Below are 22,829 nucleotides of genomic sequence, written 5' to 3'. Positions count from 1 at the left end.
GAGTTCTGAAGGCAGCCTTTCTAACCAACCGTAAGGCACCAAAGAGGCCGGGGTAGCCAATCAAAGGCGACGGAACAGAGGAAACTTTCCGGCTAGTTCGGAAGTGGAAGGAAAGGTGACGCGACCTTTCGCGCGGGCCAATCAGAGCGCGCAGAGGGCCCCAGGCGCTGCTCGGGCTCAATGGGCGCCGAGAGTGGGAGGGCGGGAGCAGCCAATCGGCGGCGGCGGCCGCGACGGGGGAAAGGGCGGGTTTATAAGCGGGGAGGCGGGGGAGAGGGCTCTCTTTCGCGGTGCCTTCGCCTGGCTCGGTCTCCGTGCTCTCCCTCGCCGCCGCCGCTGCCGCCATGAAGACCGCTCCGCTCCTGGGCCTCCTCTTGCTGGGCCTGGCCTGCTCCGCCGCCGAGTTCGAGGAGGACGAGGGCGTCCTGGTCCTGAAGACGGCCAACTTCGAGCAGGCGCTGCAGCAGTTCCCCAACATCCTGGTGGAGTTCTGTGAGTCGGGGCGGGGGAGGAGGAGGGCCGGGCCGGGCCGGGAAGGGAGTGCACTCTGGCGCAAAACTACGGCGTCCTGGGAGTTGTAGTTTTCACAAGGCCCTTCTCTGCAGAAGAGGGTTGAGGCCTTGCCATACGAAGGATCCCATAGCATTCCGCCTTGGCAGTCAAAACCGCCCTAATCCTCCAGTGCAGGTGCACCCAAGAATGCCTTCCTGCCTTTAGCGGGCCTTTGAGGCGTGAGGAAACCGGTTCCTCCTCGGACTGTGTGCCTGCAGGGCTGTAAGATGCCCCGTTCGAGGGGTGTGTCGCCTGGGTGATTGCTACTTGCGTTTCTTCTCCGCCTGAAAAGGCCTCCTTTTGTTCTCACAGCAGCCTGGGAAGGAGTGACTGGGCCCAGGGATTGAAGTCTGCATCTCCCACTCCTTTTCTGAAGGAATTCTGAAGGCCTCTCAGGCCCAGGATCACTCTGTTGCTGAAGGCCATCTTGGTGCAGTTCGCTAAGGATCCTGACAGCAGAGAGAGTTGAACACAGATGTTCAGAGGGCAAAGGAGGTTTTCAGGCACCTGCTACTTGAAAACATAGGATTTGTTCTTTTTCACCAGTTGCATCTGCAGTACCAAATTAATGCTTTCTGGTACCACTTTAATAATAATAATAATAGTCGAAGGCTTCCATGGCCGGAATCACTGGGTTGTTGTCGTTATTTTGGGCTGTATGGCCATGTTCTAGAAGCATTCTCTCCTGACATTTTGCCTGTTTCTATGACAGGTATCCTCAGAAGTTGTGACCATCAATGCAGGCAAAATCTCAGGAGAGAATGCTTCTAGAACATGGCCATACAGCCTGAAAAACCTACAACAACAACAACAACAACAACACTTTATTTATATTTCGCACTATTTCCCCAAGAGGACTCAGAGTGGATTACAACATACACAGATAGGCAAACATTCAGTGCTTTTACTACAACGAATTAACAATGACACAAATACACAGAACAAAGGTAAAGGGTTCCCCTTTCATCTCCAGCTTTCTGGAGGTGGTGCTCTACTCTGTCCATAGGGAGGTGTCCTTGTTCCATTTCCAAGCTGAGGAGCCTGTTGTCCGTAGACACCTCCTGGTCATGTTGCCAGCATAGTGCTATGGAATCATGGGAGTTTTCGGTTGGTGAGGCACTAGTAAAGGCCTTGCAAAACTAAAACCCATCTGATTCCATAACATTGCACTTTGGCAGTAATAGTTGTGTCAAACTGCGTTAATTTTATGGTGTAGATGCACCTCAAGTTCCAGAATTCACGAAAATGTTTTGAGTTTCTGAATATTTGACTTAAAATTCTGAGACATAATGTTAATTATATAGCCAGAACAAGTTGAGTGGTTGTACCTAAAGGTATGTAACTATGATATTTTTCTACAGTTATCTCATTTTTTGAATGAGAATAGAGGCAGTCTTTCTTTTTTTTTTCTTGTCTGTTCTGAACTCCCACAATATTTATTACCAGTAAGCAAGCACTTTTCCCTTGATAATGTAAAGTCACGAAGTAGCTTAGGTTATCTAATCTCTTGTTGACTTAAATCAGTGGTTCTCAACCTGTGGGTCCCCAGATGTTTTGGCCTTCAACTCCCACTAATAGCTGGCTGGGATTCCTGGGAGTTGTAGGCCTAAACACAGGGGACCCACAGGTTGAGAACTACTGATTTAGATCCTTATGGGTAAACTTCAGCCCTTCAGGTATTTTGGACTTCAATTCCTAACAGCCAGTAAGCTGGGGGTGTTTTGGGAGTCAATGTCCAAAATAGCTGTAGGGCCCAAGTTTGCCCGTCCTTGCTCTGGAATAACTGGTGTGCAGTGCTGTTACTCTTACCTGCCCTTTGTTACATCTATCTTCCACACAGGCAAAATAGCTGTCTGCATTGTACAATGCTACAAATGAGTTTTAAAAAGCTTTGCATACTGCTTAGGATGCTGCAGAGCAATCTTCATGGAATGGTTTTTATATTGTACCTGGTTTCCTGTGGTTGAAAGTTGCAAAGATAACACTGGGGACTGCATGCAATGGCTTTGATGCTGAGTATTTCTGGTCTTTTCCCCCCACAGATGCACCATGGTGTGGCCACTGTAAAGCTCTGGCACCGGAGTATGCGAAGGCAGCAGCTAAACTGAAATCTGAGAACTCTGAAATCAGGCTGGCTAAGGTGGACGCCACAGAAGAGTCAGAACTTGCCCAGCAGTTTGGTGTGCGAGGATATCCCACTATTAAATTTTTTAAGAATGGAGATAAATCTTCCCCCAAAGAGTACACAGGTAATAGACTTCTTTGAAGAGCTGCTTTCAAAGTGTAGAGCAAAAGATCCAAGTATTTATTTTTAGAACACATTGGTAGTTCATACTGGTGATATGCAAGACAACATTGTGTGCGATTGCTAAAATCCCATGCTTCTCTTTATACTTGCTGAGATCTTTTTTGCTGCTGCCACAAATCCATTATCTCATATTATTTCCATGGTAAATTGTAAGCTCTTTATCCTTCCATGTCCAGTAGTAATTTGTCTTACCACATTTCACTTCCTTCACTCTCTTCTGTGTCTTATGTTCCTGCTTCATCTTTGAAGTGTAATTCAACTTTCTCGTTGAGCAATCAAACCAATTGACTCCTCCTTTGCAGTGCACAAAGAAGCCTGTATTTTCTCTATGGCCAGAGCATAGCAAAAAGAATGTCCAGGCCCTTTCTGTGAAACTTATGATCCATAGCAATCCAATTTACATGACATTCTGTTTATAAATATGATCAGTTTTATGTAACTGTTCTTAGCATTGTACATTCAGGTACATTAAAAACCACTAGCTCATCATTAAATAATAAACATTATCACTTTATCCTCCCACATGGTAATCTGTTAGCAAATGGGTTCGCATCATTTACCATGGGGTAGACTTGCATCTTGACTTCAGAAACAGTTGCATGTACTGAATTTCTGAATCTTACAGCTACAGAACAGTTGTACAAAACTTACTAATTATGCTGGTTTTCACTGGAAAACTAGAATTTGCCACTAGTTAATTAGTCCTTCTGAACCCTCTTGTAATTTAAATCGGTTATGGTATGCAAGCAGATATTTTAATGTAATTTATATTAATTTTACTGCTAAAAGAACAATTAATAGGAAACTATTTCCAAGAAAAACATTTGTCTTTTTGAAAAAAATAAAGGTTTTCACGTACATGTTCTTCAGTTCCTGTTTTATACAGTTTTGTGTACGGTGTCTAAAGCTACCTAGAGTCGGAAATTGGACACTAATCATTTTTCTCTAGTTTAGAAGTAAGAAAAAAGTAAATGATAGCTCTTGACTATGTATTGTTTTTGGCAGTGTCACATAGTCTTGGAAACAGGATTTTCATTGCAAACAGTCCCAGGTTTACAAACAAGATAGATTTTGTAGGTTTCTTCAGGAACTTGTTACAGGCAGTCCTCGAGCTACAAATACCTGATTTATATATGACTCCTAGTTACAAAAGGGAATGAGACAACAGGAAGATCTACCCCTAGGAAGAGAAATGCATTTCTGCACAAGTTGTCATTGGAAAAGGTGTGTCTAGTTCTAGTTTCCATGACAGCCTAAATTTTAAAAGTCCAGTTGTCACAGGAACGGAATATTGTGCAAAGAATTTGTCTAGAAAAGTGAAACTAAGTTAATGCATATAGGTCCTAAAATGCTATTTAAATTTGGAAGTGTAAATGTTTTTATCTTATGTTTGTCCTCTTCCCTGTCCCCATATTCAAATAATGTTGCTTCTCTCTGAAAAAAAAACTATCATGAGTCTTCTATCTCCATGAAAAAAAACAGATCCATACATTGCTTGTTTTAGCTATTTCCTCTTTGATCATAGGTGCTTTAAAACGGCTAGTATTCTTATTTATAATTGGTTTAAATATTTTTTTGCCTGGAAACGTTCTTCTGGAGTCCTTCTGTGGGGCTGCCACCTGTTTATTTAGGGTCTATCTCTTGAAACCCACCTTGGAGCATCTGCCAATAGCCACAGGATAGGCAAACTGGTGCCCAGTTGATGTTTGGAGCTGCTATCACTCACAATCTGAAATCATTTGTCATGTTAGTTCAGGTTATATGTCCCTGCAGGTCCTTGTCTCGGTTCCCTCTTCTAACAGAGCCATCTCAGTGGCTGCTCTAGACTTCCCTGGGGAACCGATTCCCACAAGATAGTTTTGGTTGGTTCCCCTCAGTGTTATACCCCTCTACCTTCAGGCACAGATCTATTAAGGAGGCCATTGGCTTGTAACTGACTGGAGAAGGAATGCATTTTAATTTTATCTTTTTATTGTATTTTATTTGGTTTCAAATGTTTTGAAGTTGGGCTTTTAATATCATTTGCTAGATTTAAAACCTTTTTAATTAAGATTTCAGTTGTACTTTTGTTTTAAATTTATTTTAAAACATTTTGGGTATCTTGTTGATAGAAACACTAAATAGAAATTAAATAATAAAACTCACCATATGTGCTTACAAACATGCAATATAATGTAGCGCCTTTTAGTAACTTCAAGAAGGACCTATATGCATCATAGAATTGTGGAGCTTGAAGAAATACCAAGTGGCCTTTGGTCTAACCCCTGCCATTGCAGGAATCCATAGTTAAAGCATGGTGCCAAGTGGTGAGCCAGGCCCTATTTGAAAAATTCTAGTGAAGGAGAGTCCATTAACTTCTGAAGTATAGTGTAAGTGAAAAACTGAGCTGCTGGGAGTAAGAAATACCTCCCCCCTTCTAACAACTTTCCTTCACTTGTAGGAAAGAGTGCTTTTCTGTGCAAGGGGAAGAAAATCATGTGTAATTGTCCTTTGATCTGCAAATTGATTCTCTTTATTAAATAGTTGGCATGGTGATAACTTAGGTTGAGGATTTTCTCCGTTTCTGCTGACTTAGGTTTCTAGTTGAAACACAGGCTTCATTTTAAAAAGGTTAAAAATCATATTTGTGGCACGTCAGTCAAAGTGTGAAGTTTGAGAAGACTTGTTGCCTTTATTTCAATGAAATGTTTGTCCGGACAGATACCAAATATCACTGATAGTGTGGCCAAAGTCTAACTGTAGTTAAGCCAGTTTCTTTACGCTTCAGCAGCATGTTATAAAGAGTGAGTTAGGTGGACTGTGTTAATAGCCTATAACTCTGTAGCGCTCCTTGTGGCTCAACAGCACCTTCTGGTGGCGTCTTGCTCTTAAAGAAAATTGTAGGCATGTGCTTGTATGATAAATCATACGAAAAGGGATAGATAATGAGACTTTCCCCTTGCACAATCAGGATGATTGATCATATTTCTATCAGAGAATATTATAATATGACTTTAATTTGCTAATGAAGCTGGCAGGGAAGCAGATGACATTCTGAACTGGATAAAGAAGCGCACAGGGCCAGCAGCTACTACAGTGAAGGACGTTGCTGGAGCTGAAGAACTCATAGAAGCCAATGAAGTTGCTGTGATTGGGTTCTTTAAGGTAATTTTTTTCTTTCAAGGGGATGGGATAATTTTGTTTTTATCAGGCCACCTTCTTTGGGGAGGCATTGTTTTGTGATTTAGAATCATAGAGTTGGAAGAGACCTCATGGGCCATCCAGTCCAACCCCCTGCCAAGAAGCAGGAAAAAAGCATTCATCACATCACTAGCATTTGTGTGCTCGTGATGTGTGAGAGTGAGATCATCAGTCTGCAGGGCTATCCCCCTTTTTCTTCCTATTACCCCCCCCCCCCCATGCCCCTCAATTGTGGACAGGGGAGTAAATTCACTCCCTTGTTGCCTAAACTCATTTATGCAGAGCCTGAAAGCACATGAAATTAATCTGTGGGCCTTCCCATTACTTTAGCTGATAGTTTTTATTTTCTGTTTCTAAATGCAGTAGTCGTATAAAGCTTAAATAGGAGCTAAACTCTGCTATCTATTTTCTTACTCTGTTTTGGCTCTTTGTACAGTTTTGGGCATGATGTGGAGTTTTAAAAGGACCATTTTACTTCTCTATCAGGATGCAGAGTCTAATGCTGCCAAACAATTCTTGTTGGCAGCAGAGTCCATCGATGACATTCCTTTTGGGATTTCCTCCAGCAGCGATGTCTTTGCCAAATACCAGCTCAGCAAAGATGGAGTTGCTCTTTTTAAGAAGGTGAGTGTCTGAAAAAAATTGCCAATCTGTGTTGAGTCCATCTGGCAGCCGTTCGCATAGTAGATGGCACTGCTTCTTCCGGTGTTTTCCAGCCCACTTCTTTCCTTCTCTTTATATGTGTGCAGTAGGAAACTAGCAGCTGCTTCAATTATTTTGCCTTAGCAGACGTCAACACTTCATTCTTTTCCCCCTAAGAAGCTTCCCACTCAGTTGTAAGACCAGGGCTGGGCAAAGTTTGCTGTTCCTGGATTTGCAGCTCCAAGTGTTCCCAAGCTAGTTAGACACAATAGGAGTTGCAGTCCTAAAATATCTGTAGGGCTACAATTACCCCCGCTGTTGATCCTCTTGTTCCCTTCAACAGTGGTGCTTCTAGTACAGTGTTTCTCAACCTGGGGGTCGCCAAAGACCATCCGACAACACAGTATTTTCTGTTGGTCGTGGGGGTTCTTTGTGGACAGTTTGCCCAATTCTATGGTTGGTGAACTACAACTCCAAAACTCCAAAAGTCAATGCCTACCAAACCCTTCCAGTATTTTCTGTTGGTCATGGGAGTTCTGTGTGTCAAGTTTGGTTCAATTCCATCGTTGGTGAAGTTCAGAATGCTCTTTGATTGTAGGTGAACTATAAATCCCAGCAACAACAACTCCCAAATGACAAAATGAATCCCCCTCCAACCCCAACAATTTTCAAATTTGGGCGTATCAGGTATTTGTGCCAAATTTGGTCTATTGAATGAAAATACATCCCGCATATCAGATATTTATATTGCGATTCATAACAGTAGCAACATTGCAGTTAAGAAAGTAGCAATGAAAATAATTTTATGATTGGGGGTCACCACAACATGAGGAACTGTGTTAAGGGCTCACGGCATTAGGAAGACTGAGAAACACTGTTATAAGAAGATTGAACTATAGAGGGCGGGACTGGTTTTACCTTGGGGCTTTTTATAAAGAGGCATTGCAGCTGATTAAGAGTAGCTTTATGAGCTGCAATCACTCTTGCGTTAATTCTAGTGAATTGTGACCTGTTTTATGCCCGCTTCGCTGAGTTAGTATTGGAAACAGTGTTCTGGAAGGATTTTGAAAGCGGAACGGGAAGATACATTTTTAAGAGCCTAGTCAGCATTGTTGACTGGCCCGTTCAGAACTTAAGGAGGTGTTGCAGTATGAAACTAAATAATGAAGGGTTTGGCTGCTGAGTATCCCTGTTAGAAGAGAAGTCTCAAGAGTAGGACATCTCTTTCAACTTCCCAGAATTTTAAGATAGTGTGCCTAGAGCAATCTGCAAATAATTGGTTCAAAAATTATGTGTAGAATCATTTTTAGGGAGTGGGTTTATTTAATGGGGGAAAATACCTGTATGTGGATAAAAATTACAAGATAACATCCTCCTTTCTTTAGTTGAGAAGGGAGAGAAGCTTGGCCTATATTGCAGCAGATATACCTTAGACCAGGGAGGGGCAACTGCAGTCATGGCATGGGCCATTTCTCCTTCCTGTGCCTGCTTGTCACAGTAGTGATTTCAGTGCGCCTGAAGTGATGTGATATCATTTCTAGCTGCAATTTTTGTTTGTTTTGGGGGAGGAGTTAGGGTTCAGGGAAGCAAACTCTTGTACTTTTAGGTTTGTTTGGGGTGTTTCACCCCCACACCAGTCCAAATGTTTTTTTTAATGGGGGAGGCTTTTTTATTAGTCTAGAGTAGTGTTTTCAATCCAGTCCATTGATTTGTAACCAGTGGGGGGAATGGCAGTTTCATCTCAGGTTTACAGGTAAGACCAGAAAAATATCTTTGTTAATTTCTCTTACCTTATTAATTAGCATGACCAAAGTTTGTGTGTGTAAGAGAGAGTGCCTTATGAACTTGGATTCTGGAACTATTTTTTTCCCTCCACAAATAACAGACTGATTCTTACAGCTGTGAAGAACTATGTTTGGTAGTTCTCTTGTCCCTAATTAGAGTACCTTCTTCTGTTTATGTATTATTGTTGTGGTTACAACCTCTTATGAGTGTATATACCTGCACAAGCATGTGTGAAGTTTTGGTTGCTGAGTAGACTCTTTTCCCAGTTGCCTTTGTTCATTTAATGGCAGACACATTCTCTGAATGGAAATGGAATATCAAACTTCTTAAGATTTGTGTCTTCCTCATGCTTCAATCAGGCCTTTTATTTCAAGATATCCAGTGAAATGTTTGGCACTTCATAAATTGCTTTAGATTCTGTTCAGGGGCCATTATTTATTTACTTTATTTCTATCCTGCTCTTCTCACCCTTGCAGGGGACCCAGAGTTGTGTACAAAATGGACAAATTTAATGCCACATATTCCACAACATAAAATAAAAAGCATCACAGTAATAGACAATTAAATCATATAGATAGCAAAAAAACTGTTAAAACATGATATCCAGTTCTGAGTCGTCATTTTTGTGCTACATTATGCTGATTCCGCATCGCACTACCTGCTTCCAGAGCCAGGTTTTCACTTGTTTCCTGAAAGCCAGGAGAGAGGGGGCTAGTCTGATATCTCTAGGGAGGGAGTTCCATAACCGAGGAGCCACCACTGAGAAGGCCCTGTCTCTCGTCCCCACCAGTCGCGCTAGCGATGGGTAGGGCCTCCCCCGTGGATCTTAAATCTAACAGGTTCATAGGGAGATATACGTTCAGATAGGTAATTTGGACTGGAGCCATTTGGAGCTTTATAGGCCAAAGCCAGAACTTTGAATTGTGTTTGGTAGCAAACTGGTAGCCAGTGGAGCTGACATAACAGGGATTGTATGCTCCCTGTACGTTGCTCCATTGGGCACCCTGGCTGCCGCTTGTTGAACTACTTGGAGCTTCCAAACAGTCTTCAAATGCAGCTCTCCGTTGAACACATTGCAATAGTCTATTCGAGATGTAACAAGAGTGTGGACTACCGTGGCCAAATCTGGCTTCCTAAGGTACGGTTGCAGCTTGCGCACAAGTTTTAATTGTGTGAAAGCTCCTCTGGTCACTGCCGAAACCTGGGATTCCAGGCTCAGCGACAAGTCCAGGAGAACTCCCAAACTGCAAACCTTTGTCTTCAGGGGGAGTTAGAGGATTAGAGAGGAAGTATTATTATCTTTATACCCTGCCTTTCTCCCTCAAGGTAGGTAACACTGTACACTAGACTTTCCACATAGCCTTTATGATAGCCAATTCTTTAGAGCTATGCACAGCCCTCTTAGGAATGCTTTGAGATACACTGTCCTTTGCATCAGTCTCTGTTGGGCAAGTCTGGATTCTACCAAAGACCAGGTAAACGAGTTTCCTCTTGTCTTGAGTCAGGCAAAAAGTCTCATGTTTTAACTGTTTTATAGTTGGATGGGGTATGTTTTTATATGTTTTCATATGTGGCATTGAATTTTGCTGGTGTCTGTAAGCCACCTTGAGTCCCCTCTGGGATGAGAAAGGCAGGGTATAAATGAAGTAAATAACTTAATAAATTATAAATACAGTTCCACAGCTTTCCTCACCATAAACACCTAAACATTGATGTCGAAGCTAGCTGAGTCTTTGAGTAATCAGGCATGATCAGTGTTTTTAGAGGTCGTATTCCCTTCTGTCTAGAACATCTTGGGCTCTTGTATGAGGCTAAGTTTAAAAGCCTCCAAAATCAATTAAATGCTGGCCATCAGAAAGAAGCTTAAGAGATGCCCCTACTGTTTTATATTCAGTTTAATGGTTTCAAAGAAATGCCATGGCAGCTCATTAATAATACCAGAACTGTTCCAAAAGAAGATACAATGTGCAGAAATAAATTGTGATCTAAGCATAGTCAAAAATAAATCTGTTTCCACAATCAGATACCTGTCGTGGGTCTACTGAGGGCAGATGTCATCTTGGTAGCTGCAGGCAATATATCTGAGTGGGACCCCATTCTCCTCGTTCAGGCTATCCATTCTTTTAATTTGTGGATGAGTTATTTATTAAAGAGAGATACCTTCACTCCAAAACAAAATGACCTCCAGCTGCTAAGTACAAATGAATATTATAGACCAGAATAATTCTTTGGGTGCTTGTATGTAGCCCATGTAAACAAACATAGATGTAATAGAAGTAAAATTCTCAGGTATCCTAGAGGAAACATCTGTTCCTGATTAGCCTGCCTAGGATTTAGAGGAGCTTGACTGTTTTTTTAAAAGATTAATATGTTTTATTTTAATTTACATATCACATATTCATAAAGAACAGTGAAACAAATCTATATACATGTATAAATGCATGAACCTATACAATACTTCCTAGGTAAAGGTAAAGGTTTTCTCCTGACATTAAGTCCAGTCGTGTCCAACTCGGGGTTGGTGCTCATCCCCATTTCTAAGCTGAAGAGCCGGCGTTGTCTGTAGACACCTCCAAGGTCATGTGGCCAGCATGATTACATGGAGCACCGTAACATTTATGTAATATTCATGTTTGGTTATGCTCTCCCCTTCTCCCACCCCTCCCAATTTAGTGACTTCCCATCCCTTGGGTTGGAGACATTCATATATATTTCCGTTCTTCCTTCCTATTACATTGTTTTCCTGTCCTTCCTTCTGGCCTGATATTTGTTATCTCTAAATTCCCTACACAGATTAGAATAGGGTAAATTATGATGCCTTCTATAAAAGCGTTTCCTTGTTTCTTTTGTATATAGTTTAGAAATGATTCCCAGTCCTTGATAAAGTTGTTTTGTGTGTTTTTTCTTTGTTCATCATTGCTAATTTGTCAATTTCTGCTATTTTTAAGACTTTAACCATTCATTCTTCTCTTGTTGGGAGGTCTACCTTCTTCCAGAACTGTGTGTGTACTGTTCTTGCTGCTATGATCATGTAGTGCAATACTTTATAATTTAGTGATTTTGTCTGGTTATTTGACATTCCCAATAAAAAATAATTCAGGCTCCAATTGTATCTTTGAATGAAAAAGATCTTGCAGTGTTTTTGGTACCTTGCCCCAGAATTCTCCTGCTTTTTTACAAGACCACCACATGCGGAAGAAAGTTTGTTATATTTCCAGCATTTGTTGCTTTTTACCTTATATATTTTAACTAGTTTTGCTGGGGTCAGGTACCACTTGTTTATCATTTTATAAAGTTTTTCTCTTAGGATCGTAGCACTGAATAGTTCACATTTTCCCCATTTATCTAGTTCTACATTTTGCCCGACATTTTGTTCCGATTTAGTCATACAAACCTTCATCAGTTTTCTTTCCATTTCAATCTTCAGTAATACTTTATATATTGTCCAATAATGTGTTCTTCATTAATACACAGTTCCTTTTTGAATTCTGATTGGTCTCTTTCAAATCCCATATTTTTATTATCTAGCATAAATCTTTCTTTCCATTGCCTATATCTGTACTACTGTAAGTGAAGTCCTGCATGCTTCAGTTCTTCTAGAGTTTTAAATCTGTATTTTTCATGTATTATTAAATCTCTGTATGTAATCCAGTGTTCTCCTTTCTTATCTAACTTGGAAGAACTATCTTCCATTGAAACTGATTTTGGACATAGTTTAATTTTGTACTTGTTCCAAATCCTTAGTATGACTCATCTTATAAAATGGTGATTAAAGCCTGCATGTACTTTTGCTTTTTGATACCATACATAGGCATGCCATCCAAAATATAGATCATGATCTTCCAATTTTAACAGTTTCTCATTTGTTAAGGTTAGCCAAACTTTCATCCAAACTCGTAAGCATGCTTTGAAGTACAATTTCAGGTCTGGTAACTCCAATCCTCCCCTTTGCTTTTCATCCTGCAGAATCTTGTTTTAATTCTAGACCTCTCACCTTAAGAAGCTCGGCTATTTTTTAAACTATGGATTTTGGAGCTCTTCAGGAGTCAACATGGTTTTTTTCCTCAAACAGGGTTGGGTAGACTATAGCCCAGAGATTACATGCCACACTCTGCACAAGACCCTCTACAGTCAGCACTCTTATACCTGTCCATGCCAAATGGCAAACCAGAAGCTTCTTGAGGTTGTGATTTTACCACTTAAATGCAATATCCCCTTGCCCAGGACTGTTTAGGAACAGGAAGCTGCCAGACACAATTTGTCATTGGGAGGATAAGAATAATTTCTTCTCACTCAGTAAGGACATGACACAGCAAGTCCTAGGCCATAGTAAAAATGGCACACAGAAATGCTATATGTCCACACCATTTTTAAAAATGGATGTTGGTTCTGCATCTTATGGAAGTGACACCAATGAGCTCTCTTAACAGTTCCCACTGTCACATAGGCTGAAATAACAATATGCACGGTAATTTGTGTAATTCTGGAAGTCATTGTTTACACATATCTTGGTGGTAATAATAAAAGGTGTTATTTTTATGTGTGTGTGAAAGAGAGTGAGTTATGGCTGCTGTAAAATGAAATTTAAATCAGGAATGTATGGCCCCAGTTCTCTCTAGCCATAACACTACTCGCTGCCTAACTTGCCTTTTGTTTCTTGGCTTCTGAAGTTTTAATAATACTAGGAATAGGTCTTATGTTTAGCTTTTCAGAAAAGGTGTTTTATGACATCCATCTATGTGTGCTGTTGCTAAGGAGTCCACACAATGAGGCCAAAGTTTTTCCTTCCTTGTCTCATATGTTGAAGAAGCTTGTGCTGATATTGCCTCCTCCCGAAAGCATTTCGAGAACCTGCAGTGTGATAAGTGTTGCTCTGCAATAAAATTATTCTTGCAGTGGAGTTATCATGTGCTCTTTAATTTCTGTTTCGATTTTGCAAACAATAGCCCTGCAGAGATGTGTTGCCCTTTGTATAAAGTGCTGTTTATTTAGTGACTTCATAGTGTGTCTTGCAACCTAATGGAAGTTTTTCTTTTTAATCGGTCTGTTGACCAGTCTTATTAGACTCATTGTTCATTAGAATATAGATGCTAGTGTCCACAGTTCTGAGATTTGCAGCAGCTTTCTGGGTGTTTGCTTAAGGCATTCTTGTGTGTTGACGAAGGCCCATTTGAGAACATGCGTGTGTGCATATTGCTGTCCCAGCTTGTGCCAAACTTCCTCCTCCTTGGTACTCAATTTACTTCACTTGAAACTTAGATCTTGCTTGTTAGTAAGATGAGAGCTTTGGTTAAGATTCCACCCTGGATTTTATAAAGAATTTTGTGCCTTGCCTGCAATGTGAAATGGGCCCTCCTCGGCCTGGAAGGGAGTGATGCACAGGCGTCCTGCAGACATCATCCTCCATCTCTTTTTCTAGTCTTTTTAAAAATGTGCCAAGAGCAGTTGTACAATGATCTATATACATTTTGCAGATTGGATAGCTTCATGTTTATCTTACACATTTCTGAAACTCAAGTTATTATATGTTTTTATGGTTTTTGTATTGATTTTATAATGCTGTTTTAAATGTTTCAATTGTATATTGTCGATTGTTATGGCATCAACTTGCTACCAATTTGTAAGCTGTCTTGAGTCACCTTCAGGCTTGAGAAAGGTGGGATAGAAATATTGTAAAAAATAAATGAACAAATAAATAAATAAGTGAGGAAAAGGAGCTAGACAGAATACTGTAGCCCATAGTACTTCCTTAGACCATTGGTAACCTTACCCAGGCATGCTTCTAGTTTCTGCAGTCTTTCCTATATGTTAGCCAGCATTTTTTTGCAAGCATGAGAGGTAGACACCTAATGAATGCTCGGGTCTTCAGGAAACACTGCAATAGCATGTCTTGATCTCCTCTAGAATTATAGCAAATGCTTAACATGCCCATGCATTGCTGTTTTTTAGTACAAAGTAGGATTTTATTGAACTGGAAGTCCATAGGTTTGATTAGCGTTTTCTTTCCTGCAGTTTGATGAAGGCCGTAACAACTTTGATGGGGAGATAACGAAGGAGAACCTGCTGAACTTCATCAAATCAAACCAGTTGCCCTTGGTGATTGAATTTACTGAACAGGTACGGAAGTGACTTGCCAAACAAAATTGTGTGATCAGGGTGGTAGAATTGGGTTGGCGAAAGATGAGTGCACAGAAGCATAGAGTATAAGGTTCCTTACAGGGCTTTTCCAGTAATGCATCTGTTTTGTTTTGTTTTTGTCCAGACTGCACCCAAAATCTTTGGAGGAGAAATCAAAACCCACATCCTTATGTTCCTGCCCAAGAGTGATATAGACTACCAAGTAAAACTGGATAACTTCAAAAAAGCTGCGGAGAGCTTCAAAGCAAAGGTGAGGAGCAAAAAGTGACTGCACAATTTCTTTTTCTCGTGCCTATCGCCTGGACAAATGTGGAACAAGTGCACACAATTGTCCCTGCCACATTTTATGTTATTATTTTAGTATTTAGTATAGACAGCTGAGACTTGCAGAACAAGGTTGCCATGTGGAGTACTGTGACTCAGTAATCTACTTAGGCAGCTGTGCCCCTTTCCCAGGAAACTGTTTTGCTGTCTCCCTCCTGGCCCTGCCCAAGTGTCAGAACTTTTTGTCCACTGAATTCCTTGGGTTTTTTTTTTTACAAGTTTCACAAATGTTGCCTTCTAAATGTTACTTGTACTTGTACAAAGATTGTGTCTGATCTGGCGTTTACTAATCTTCTTGTAAATAGTACATTTCTATCTATTTGAGGACTGGAGTAGCCTTTTAGAGAAAGAACATTGACACTGTCCTATATATTTTTCTTTAATGGCTTTCTTTTGTCCGTCCCCCCCTTTCCCCCAGATTTTGTTCATCTATATAGACAGTGACCACACTGATAACCAGAGGATCTTGGAGTTCTTTGGCCTGAAGAAAGAGGAGTGCCCTGCCATACGTCTCATTACTCTAGAGGAAGAAATGACTAAGTACAAGCCCGAGTCAGATGAACTGACTCCAGAAAACATCAGGGATTTCTGCAATAAGTTCCTGGAGGGCAAAGTTAAGGTAATGGGCTTTTAAAATGTGGTTTTAGAGGTTTTACAAGCCTGTGAGGTGATTCGAGCACTGAATATGGCATGAAACCTAAGTATTGTCACGTGGCGTGAATCCTTTCAAGATAGCTTTGCAGCACGTCCAACAGCATAGTATTTAGAGCTTCATGCTGAGAGACCCAAAGGGCAAAGTCAGTGGGGCACAGTGCCAGTATGTAAATAGCTTTAATGTGCTGATAAAGTGAGCTCGAATCAGAGAGCTCTTCATAGAACTGAGAAGGTGTTTCCAGTCCAAGAGCTGCATTTATCCTATTGGTATGCAGAAGAGGCAACATGGCCTCGGCCTCACGTTGCACGAGCACTTGGAGCCCTCCATCTTAGTGTGGAGAGGGCAACAGCAGCTGTGCAGAGATGGATATTACTTTCATCAATTGTCACATCTACAGCCATTTTCTCAACTCTGCCTTGCTCTTGTTCTCTTCTCTTCATCACTACCTTTCTTCTTGCAGAAAGTGCCACCCTTCTTTTGAGAAATGGAATGTATTTTCTTCAATTGACAGTAAACATAGGACTGAGAAATTGTAAGCTTAGTTCGCATATGGAACAAATCCCCAAGGGAAATAACTTGAACAAGTTTTCTGAGGAACAATGTTGTCAATTCTGGCATCTTCTAATATTTTAGGCTACAGTTCCCATCAGTCCCAGCTACCATGGCCATTGACTAGGAATATTGGTTGAAGTAGCTGAGGTCTTCTGAGGGACCCACAGTGATGAAGAGTTGCCTATGCCAGAGCTGGAAAAAGTGTTTTCCACAGCCTTTCGTGATTAAACCGAACCTTTAAGATAAAAATAGATGGAGTGCAGCCCTTCAGATACTTTTGGATTACACCATAGCCAATAATAGTGAGAGTTACAATCAGACATCTGTATAATTGTATTTTGCCCACCACTGATTGAAAGGGCCCCTTCTAATCTTAAAAAGCGCAGTGAGGAACCTCCTTTGCTCCCTTCTATAGAAAGTCTTGGAAGTGGTCTTGTACTTGCCTCAGTTTCTTTTTCGTACATTTTGTGCATTCCTTCAGTTTTGCTTCCTGGACTGTAGCGGTTTTTGTATGCATAGGCCTCCTCCTCTTTGTAAAATTCAGCTTGCAACCTTCAGGTAATGGCCTGAACATGAGTGGTTCAGGATTGACCTTGAGAGAGGAAGTCTATATTAATCTCCCTTTTTATAGCCCACAGTTTGTCAGTTGTTTGAGGCTGTCTTGGAACAGTGGGGTGGGGGTTTCCTGTTGGCACATTCCAGGCCATAGCGCTCATTCTGCTTCTCTGGCCTGTCTGTTTCAGCCCCATCTGATGAGCCAAGAGATTTCTGATGACTGGGATAAACAACCGGTCAGAGTTCTGGTTGGGAAGAACTTTGAGGATGTGGCTTTTGATGAGACTAAAAATGTCTTTGTCGAATTCTGTAAGTATTTCCGTGACAGTGGGAGTCTTGAAATGAACTTTTCTCCAACTTTGCCAGGAAATGGAATATAGGATTGGCTCTTGTTAAACAGATATTGAATTGACCTGTCACCTTTTGACCTGCAGATGCTCCCTGGTGTGGCCACTGCAAACAACTGGCTCCCATTTGGGATAAACTTGGAGAGACTTACAAGGACCATGAAAATATTATCATAGCCAAGATGGATTCTACAGCCAATGAGGTTGAGGCAGTGAAGGTCCACAGCTTCCCTACTCTCAAGTTTTTCCCTGCTAGTCCTGGCAGAACGGTGAGTGGGCAAAAGATTTCTTGCAACATTTCTGTTGGACACGAAGGTTTTAGAATATGAGGGGTGAGGAAAATGCTGCCTCCTACACATTCTTGGCAGGAGGGGTTGAGTTCTAGGGAGCGGGGATGTGATGGTTTCATAGAAAGTTTCATAGGAGCCCCTGGTGGAGCAATGGGATAAACCCTTGTGCTGGCAGGACACAAGGGAGGTTCAAATCCAGGGATTCTTAAACATCTAAGAATCAAAGAAACACAAAAGAAAATAATTTCAAAATGGTTTAGGACCTCCTCTCAATTAGCTCACAGTATGAAAAACACTTCTAACAAATGCTGGCATAAATGCGGGGAGACTGGTACCTTTTCACACATGTGGTGGGACTGCTCTGAAATCCAATAATATTATAATACTGTTAGAGAAGTAATAGAGGAAATAATAGGGCAAAAACTACATTGGAATAAAGCTCGATTTCTGTCCCTCACCATAGAGGTAGAGGAAGGAAACAACGAATAGTCAGATATATTGAAATTTATGATAGCCGCTATATATGCCACAATCGTCAGAGGTTGGAAAGATAAAACAAGGTGGGACCTGAAAACCTGGTGGTCATATCTCTCTGAATATTTAATTAATGATTTCATTTATGAAAAGAAAAATATTTGAATATTCAGTCAAGACAAGATTGGTTTAGGAAATGGTCTTGTTTAATCGACAAAACGGAAGGAAAAGATAGGTACAGAACTTTAAATCAGGCCTTCCAGACAATTTAATCAATGTATTGATTCAAGTAACCCAGATGGGGGTGGGAGGGAGGTGGGTAGAGAGTGGTAAGGGTGGGTGGAGTGGGGGTTTAAAGGGGTAATTAATCAAAATATATGGTAAAGAGAAGCACAATTGGAACCTGTCCTAGCCATGAAAATTGTAATCAGTTTTCGATATTATCTTTTAGATGGCTGAGGTTCGTATTGTATAGTTTTGTTATCTGTATGGAGAAATTAATAAAAATTTCAACAAAAAAAAAAAGAATCCAGGGAGAACGCAGATGAGCTCCCTCTGTCAACTCCAGCTCCCCATACGGGGACATGAGAGAAACCTCCCACAAGGATGGTAAAACATCTAGGCATCCCCTGGGCAGCATCTTTACAGACAGCCAATTCTGTCATACCAGAAGCGACTTGCAGTTTCCTCAAGTCGCTCCTGGTGTGGAAAAAAAAGGGAGTTAGAGTAAGGTAGATTGCTTAGAGAATGGCATTCATGTTTGAGCTGTTTTTCCTTGCAGCAATCACATGTGTCTAGTGACTGGCTGCTCTTCAACTCATATGGGCATGGCGAATTTTCCAATCCCTTTTGCTTGGTTGTTCAGAAAGTGAATTCTTCAACTGCTAAGATTCTGCACTTCCTTTTAAGTGCTAATTCATTTGCTACTTTGCCTTTAGGTTGTAGACTACAATGGTGAGAGGACACTGGAGGGCTTCAAGAAATTCCTGGAAAGTGGTGGAAAAGACGGTGGCGTAGATGAAGATGTGAGTATCTGAAATCAGGGCCATGGACTCCTTTGGGGCTTTGCTACGTGTGCCGTTCCAGGGTAGGGTTTGGATGTGTTCCCAGAGGAAGGGGAAATTCTGCCTGTCGAATCTACTTATGGCTCCTTGTGACAGCCGAGAATGCTGCTTCCATAGCAACTTGTACACAAAGCACAGCTGGGAATATCCAGATTGTGATGGTGATGGTATTCCTAAATTGCTGCCATTCCATGTGAACTAGCCGGGCCACATGAACTGCAGTAGCCGGCACAAACTGCCATCGCCTGTCAAAGTGCCATAATTCCAAGATAATCACAAATGTTCAAGAAACGCTGTTTACATTTCTCTCAGACTTGACCCAACTATCTGTAGCTCTCATGGGATGAACCCTCACTGGGCTGGATCAGTCCCCAGCACTGGATACCAGGTTTGCATGTCCTCCTAAGTCAAACAGTTTTCTGTCAGCATGTGCTGCAATTCTTGGCGTGTTCTCTTGCTGTTAGTCATTGCCATTGGTAATGCCATGAGCTCTGTGCAGTGTTGTTGGTTTTATTTCACAGTCCAACAGGAACGGTAGGTGAGCCTGAATACACATGCCAACATCCTAGCTAGGATCTCTGTGTCTTCAGGGCTGTAGTTTTATCAGTTATGTCAGTCAGAATAAAGAATTGATTACGTTACCTTACCTTATCTGTGCATTGCTGAGAACTGCAATGGCTTCTGCATCGTGAGACTAAGCACTCCCAGAATAGCCTAGTGACCATATTGACTGGGAGATTCTGGGAAGAGTAGTAAAAAAAAAGTAGCTTCTCAGGGTTCTTCTAACTTGAACATGATCTTGGATGAAAATCAGTGCATGTCACTTCTAAACCTGCAATTATTGTTGGGACCATCTGATTTTTACAGTGAATTAATTGATCTGTTTCTGGTTGCCCCCAAAAAAGCTTACCTGTCCAATTGTATCTTCCCCTATGAACCATCTCAGAGATTAAGGCCGTCTGGGGAGACCCTGCTCCCGGTCCCGCCTCATTTGGGAATGAGAGACAGGGCCTTCTCAGTGGTGGCCTCTCGGCTGTGAAACTCCCTCTCCAGCTATATTAGATAAGCTCCTTCCTTCTTGACCTTCAAAAAAAGATGAAAATGTGGCTTTGGGATCAAGCCTTTGGAGAACAATATAATGCAATAGATGGATTTGGAATTACGTGCAATGAGTACCCGAATGGGCTGGACAATTGTAAAGTTTTAAATATTTTAATTTATTTTAACTTTGATATTAATTTTAATGTAAATGTTTATTTTAATTGTATATTGTTTTTTAATGCACTGAATTGTTGCGTATGTTGTAAGCCGCCTTGAGTCTCCTTCAGGGTCGAGAAAGGCGGGATATAAATATAATAAATAAATAGTCCAGAAACTCCCTATTTTTAACCTTCTTATTGTCTCTGCACTGGCTTTTATGATTCAAGAGTAAATTTGCTTTGTTGCCCAAAGTATTTTTATCCAGGTTTACTGTTTGTATTGTTTGTCTTTAAGCATCAAATAGCATAGTAACACGTAACTGAGATGTAGCAGAGTGGTGTTGGCTGGCTTAGTTTTGCTTCAGACCGTTTTATTTTATTTAGCCCTATAAAACTTAGAGATTCTATTTCGGTTTGTCAGACGTGAAGACATGCACACATATAGCCAGATGTATACAACTGGACTCATGTGTTCATGTATTAGCTTGAAGTTAGTAGATCTATACCTTCATGCATGGCTGAAGTTCTCCTGACACTGAAGAGGTGGTTGACAGTCATTGAATGTTTAATCAAAAGGATCATACGTGGTTTGTTTTAAGTGGTTCTAAGTCTTCTCATACATGCATGTCCTTTGTGTGTGTGTACATATAGGAATGTTAGCCAATTCTACAGCCCCTTGCTAAATAATATAAAGTACATTTAAACCAAAATATGCTGGTATTTTGTGCAGCAAAAAAGAATAAATATTCAATATTATAAACAGCTAGTTATATCTGCAGTTCAGAGTACTGCCTTGCTGTCATTCCAAAATTAATCTCCATATGCTTTGCTTGTATTTATCACCTTGTGGATGGACTGGTGTGGTTTTCATGCAAAGCTTCCTTTGGAATGAACGTGAATGTGGCTTGTTGTGCACTTCCATAAACAGAGAGCTGCAGTAACCATGAGTGATAGTGTTACATAGGATACTTAATGCTATAGGATCAAGGTGTTGGAACAGTTACATCGATTTAGGCACTTTCCTTAATTTTGCACCTGACTAGTTTCATGTTTGTAGACATTTATGGTTTGATATGTCTTCAGAGACCACTGGTAACGCTTTCAGTCATTGGAGTTTGATGCTATCCCTACTTAGACACTAACTCTTTGTGATCCAGCTTTGGGGGGTTTTATGTAGGGAAAATGGGAAGCCAACTAGCCTACATCTTAATTTGCGGCTGAAAATTTCCTCTTGCCTGGTTTGTCAGAATGCTTGAAGACTAAGTAATTAACTGTTTACATAGCTATTTTTTGTCCAGAGCATTTATTTTATAAAGCACACATTCTTTCTTGGCCAACATGTGTTGAAACCAAGGCTCAGTCTCAGAAAGTAACTTCAAATTTGAACTTCAGGTAGATATGTTAGTTACCATGCCAGTAAAGCTAATAGCAGAACAAAGAAGCTGCCTGTTTGACTTTGAACTACAACTGACTTTTTTTTTTCATCTAAGCAGGATCTGGAAGATCTAGAGGATATGGAAGAGCCAGATGCTGAAGGGGAGGAGGAGGAGGATGCTACACTTAAAAAAGACGAACTGTAAAGTTGAGTCCAATCTGCATATCCCCCAGACACTACACTGTGGCTGCCTGCTCATGCAGTCAATCAAATTCAGAAATAAATTCAATCCAGAAGACTGCTGCTGGCTGAAGAATACAGGGAATGGTCAAAAGTTACCTTTCATCCTAACTTCTCTGTCAATTTGATTGTTCTAGTCTTATTTTTTGTTATTTTGGAAATGGGACTGGCCAGGTAGCCTACCCTACAGGGGACTTTTATTTCTTCATATATACACTGTGATGTACATTTTCTTTTCCTGCAGTGTTCTGTGATCTGGGTAAAAGCAGGTTGACCTGGCAATGTGTCTTGTTGCCTAATCTGGGAGCTTTTCTAATAATGCCTCCTTCAAGCTTTAGTCACACTTGCTAAAATGTCATGAGCTGCTGTTGGCCCAGCAGGGTCTTGGTTATTCTGTCTCAGCTGTTCTCTGTTCCCGTTTGAGGGGCCACTCCAACATCAAGGCCAGTTCTAGGTTGACCACCATAGTGCCCAGAGAAAGGAAAAGACATGAGCGGGGTGGGATAAGTCCTCTTAACTCACTGCATAATCTTGCTTCCCCTTTATGACTGAACAAAGTATTTCTATTCCAAAGATCAGGAGGGGTAGGGAGACTTGCTATGAGGAAGAAGGACTCAGTTGCTCCCTCTCCCAAGGCAAACGTTTGATTCATGCCACTACCCTGCCCCCTGAACAAACATAAGATTTGCTCATAACATATTGCTTTGTGAATGGGTTTCCCAGGTATTTACAGAGCTGTTTGGAAAATGGCCTGCCAGAATGCAACAAAAGGACACTCAGTAACTAAAATTCTTGTTTTTGTGGGGGGTACTTGAGAGCCAAGGAGTGCTATGGGGAGGGAAATGTGCATTTCAGCAGAATTGGGATTAGTTTTGGGCATCCATGATGCAAAAGGAAATGGAACTCATTGGCCAAATAAAAGTTGATTTTAATACTAATCTGTTTTTGACTGTTTTATTTGGATTCTTTTAAAAGAGAGCTTTTTAAGAGGCTTGTCCTTGAGCCATTGGCTACTTGAGGATGGTACCAGTCCCCAGTAGTCTTTGAGGAAAAAAAATATTGTCCCCCACATCAGATATCTTGAAGAAAAAAAAAGCACTGCTTTAAGAGGGTACCTGACACAAACCTGGAAGGCTGCACATAACATTA

The 22,829-nt window shown here is 41.0% G+C and overlaps 1 protein-coding gene across 1 annotated transcript; it reads left to right on the top strand.

Annotated features, from left to right (window-relative positions):
- Positions 1-262: 262 nt before the first annotated feature.
- P4HB (prolyl 4-hydroxylase subunit beta) lies at positions 263-22,618 on the top strand. The gene is made up of 11 exons (XM_060764874.2): positions 263-492; positions 2,595-2,801; positions 5,871-6,004; positions 6,527-6,664; positions 14,480-14,584; positions 14,730-14,855; positions 15,348-15,548; positions 16,880-17,000; positions 17,126-17,307; positions 18,741-18,827; positions 21,559-22,618. The coding sequence occupies exons 1-11, from the start codon at positions 345-347 to the stop codon at positions 21,643-21,645; spliced, it is 1,536 nt and encodes a 511-aa protein (XP_060620857.2). The 5' UTR covers positions 263-344; the 3' UTR covers positions 21,646-22,618.
- Positions 22,619-22,829: the final 211 nt, after the last annotated feature.

The sequence above is a fragment of the Anolis sagrei genome, chromosome 2 (genome assembly GCF_037176765.1).
Source record: "Anolis sagrei isolate rAnoSag1 chromosome 2, rAnoSag1.mat, whole genome shotgun sequence".
Lineage (NCBI taxonomy): Eukaryota > Metazoa > Chordata > Lepidosauria > Squamata > Dactyloidae > Anolis > Anolis sagrei.
Note: the sequence above shows the minus strand (reverse complement) of the source record. Positions and strands in the feature narration are given on the sequence as shown.

Excerpts from the sequence above, each read along its gene's own strand:
- P4HB (XM_060764874.2), top strand. The coding sequence starts at position 345 with ATGAAGACCGCTCCGCTCCTGGGCCTCCTCTTGCTGGGCCTGGCCTGC. Across the intron at positions 17,001-17,125 it reads AAATGTCTTTGTCGAATTCT|ATGCTCCCTGGTGTGGCCAC; the intron begins GTAAGTATTTCC and ends TTTGACCTGCAG. Across the intron at positions 18,828-21,558 it reads ACGGTGGCGTAGATGAAGAT|GATCTGGAAGATCTAGAGGA; the intron begins GTGAGTATCTGA and ends TCATCTAAGCAG.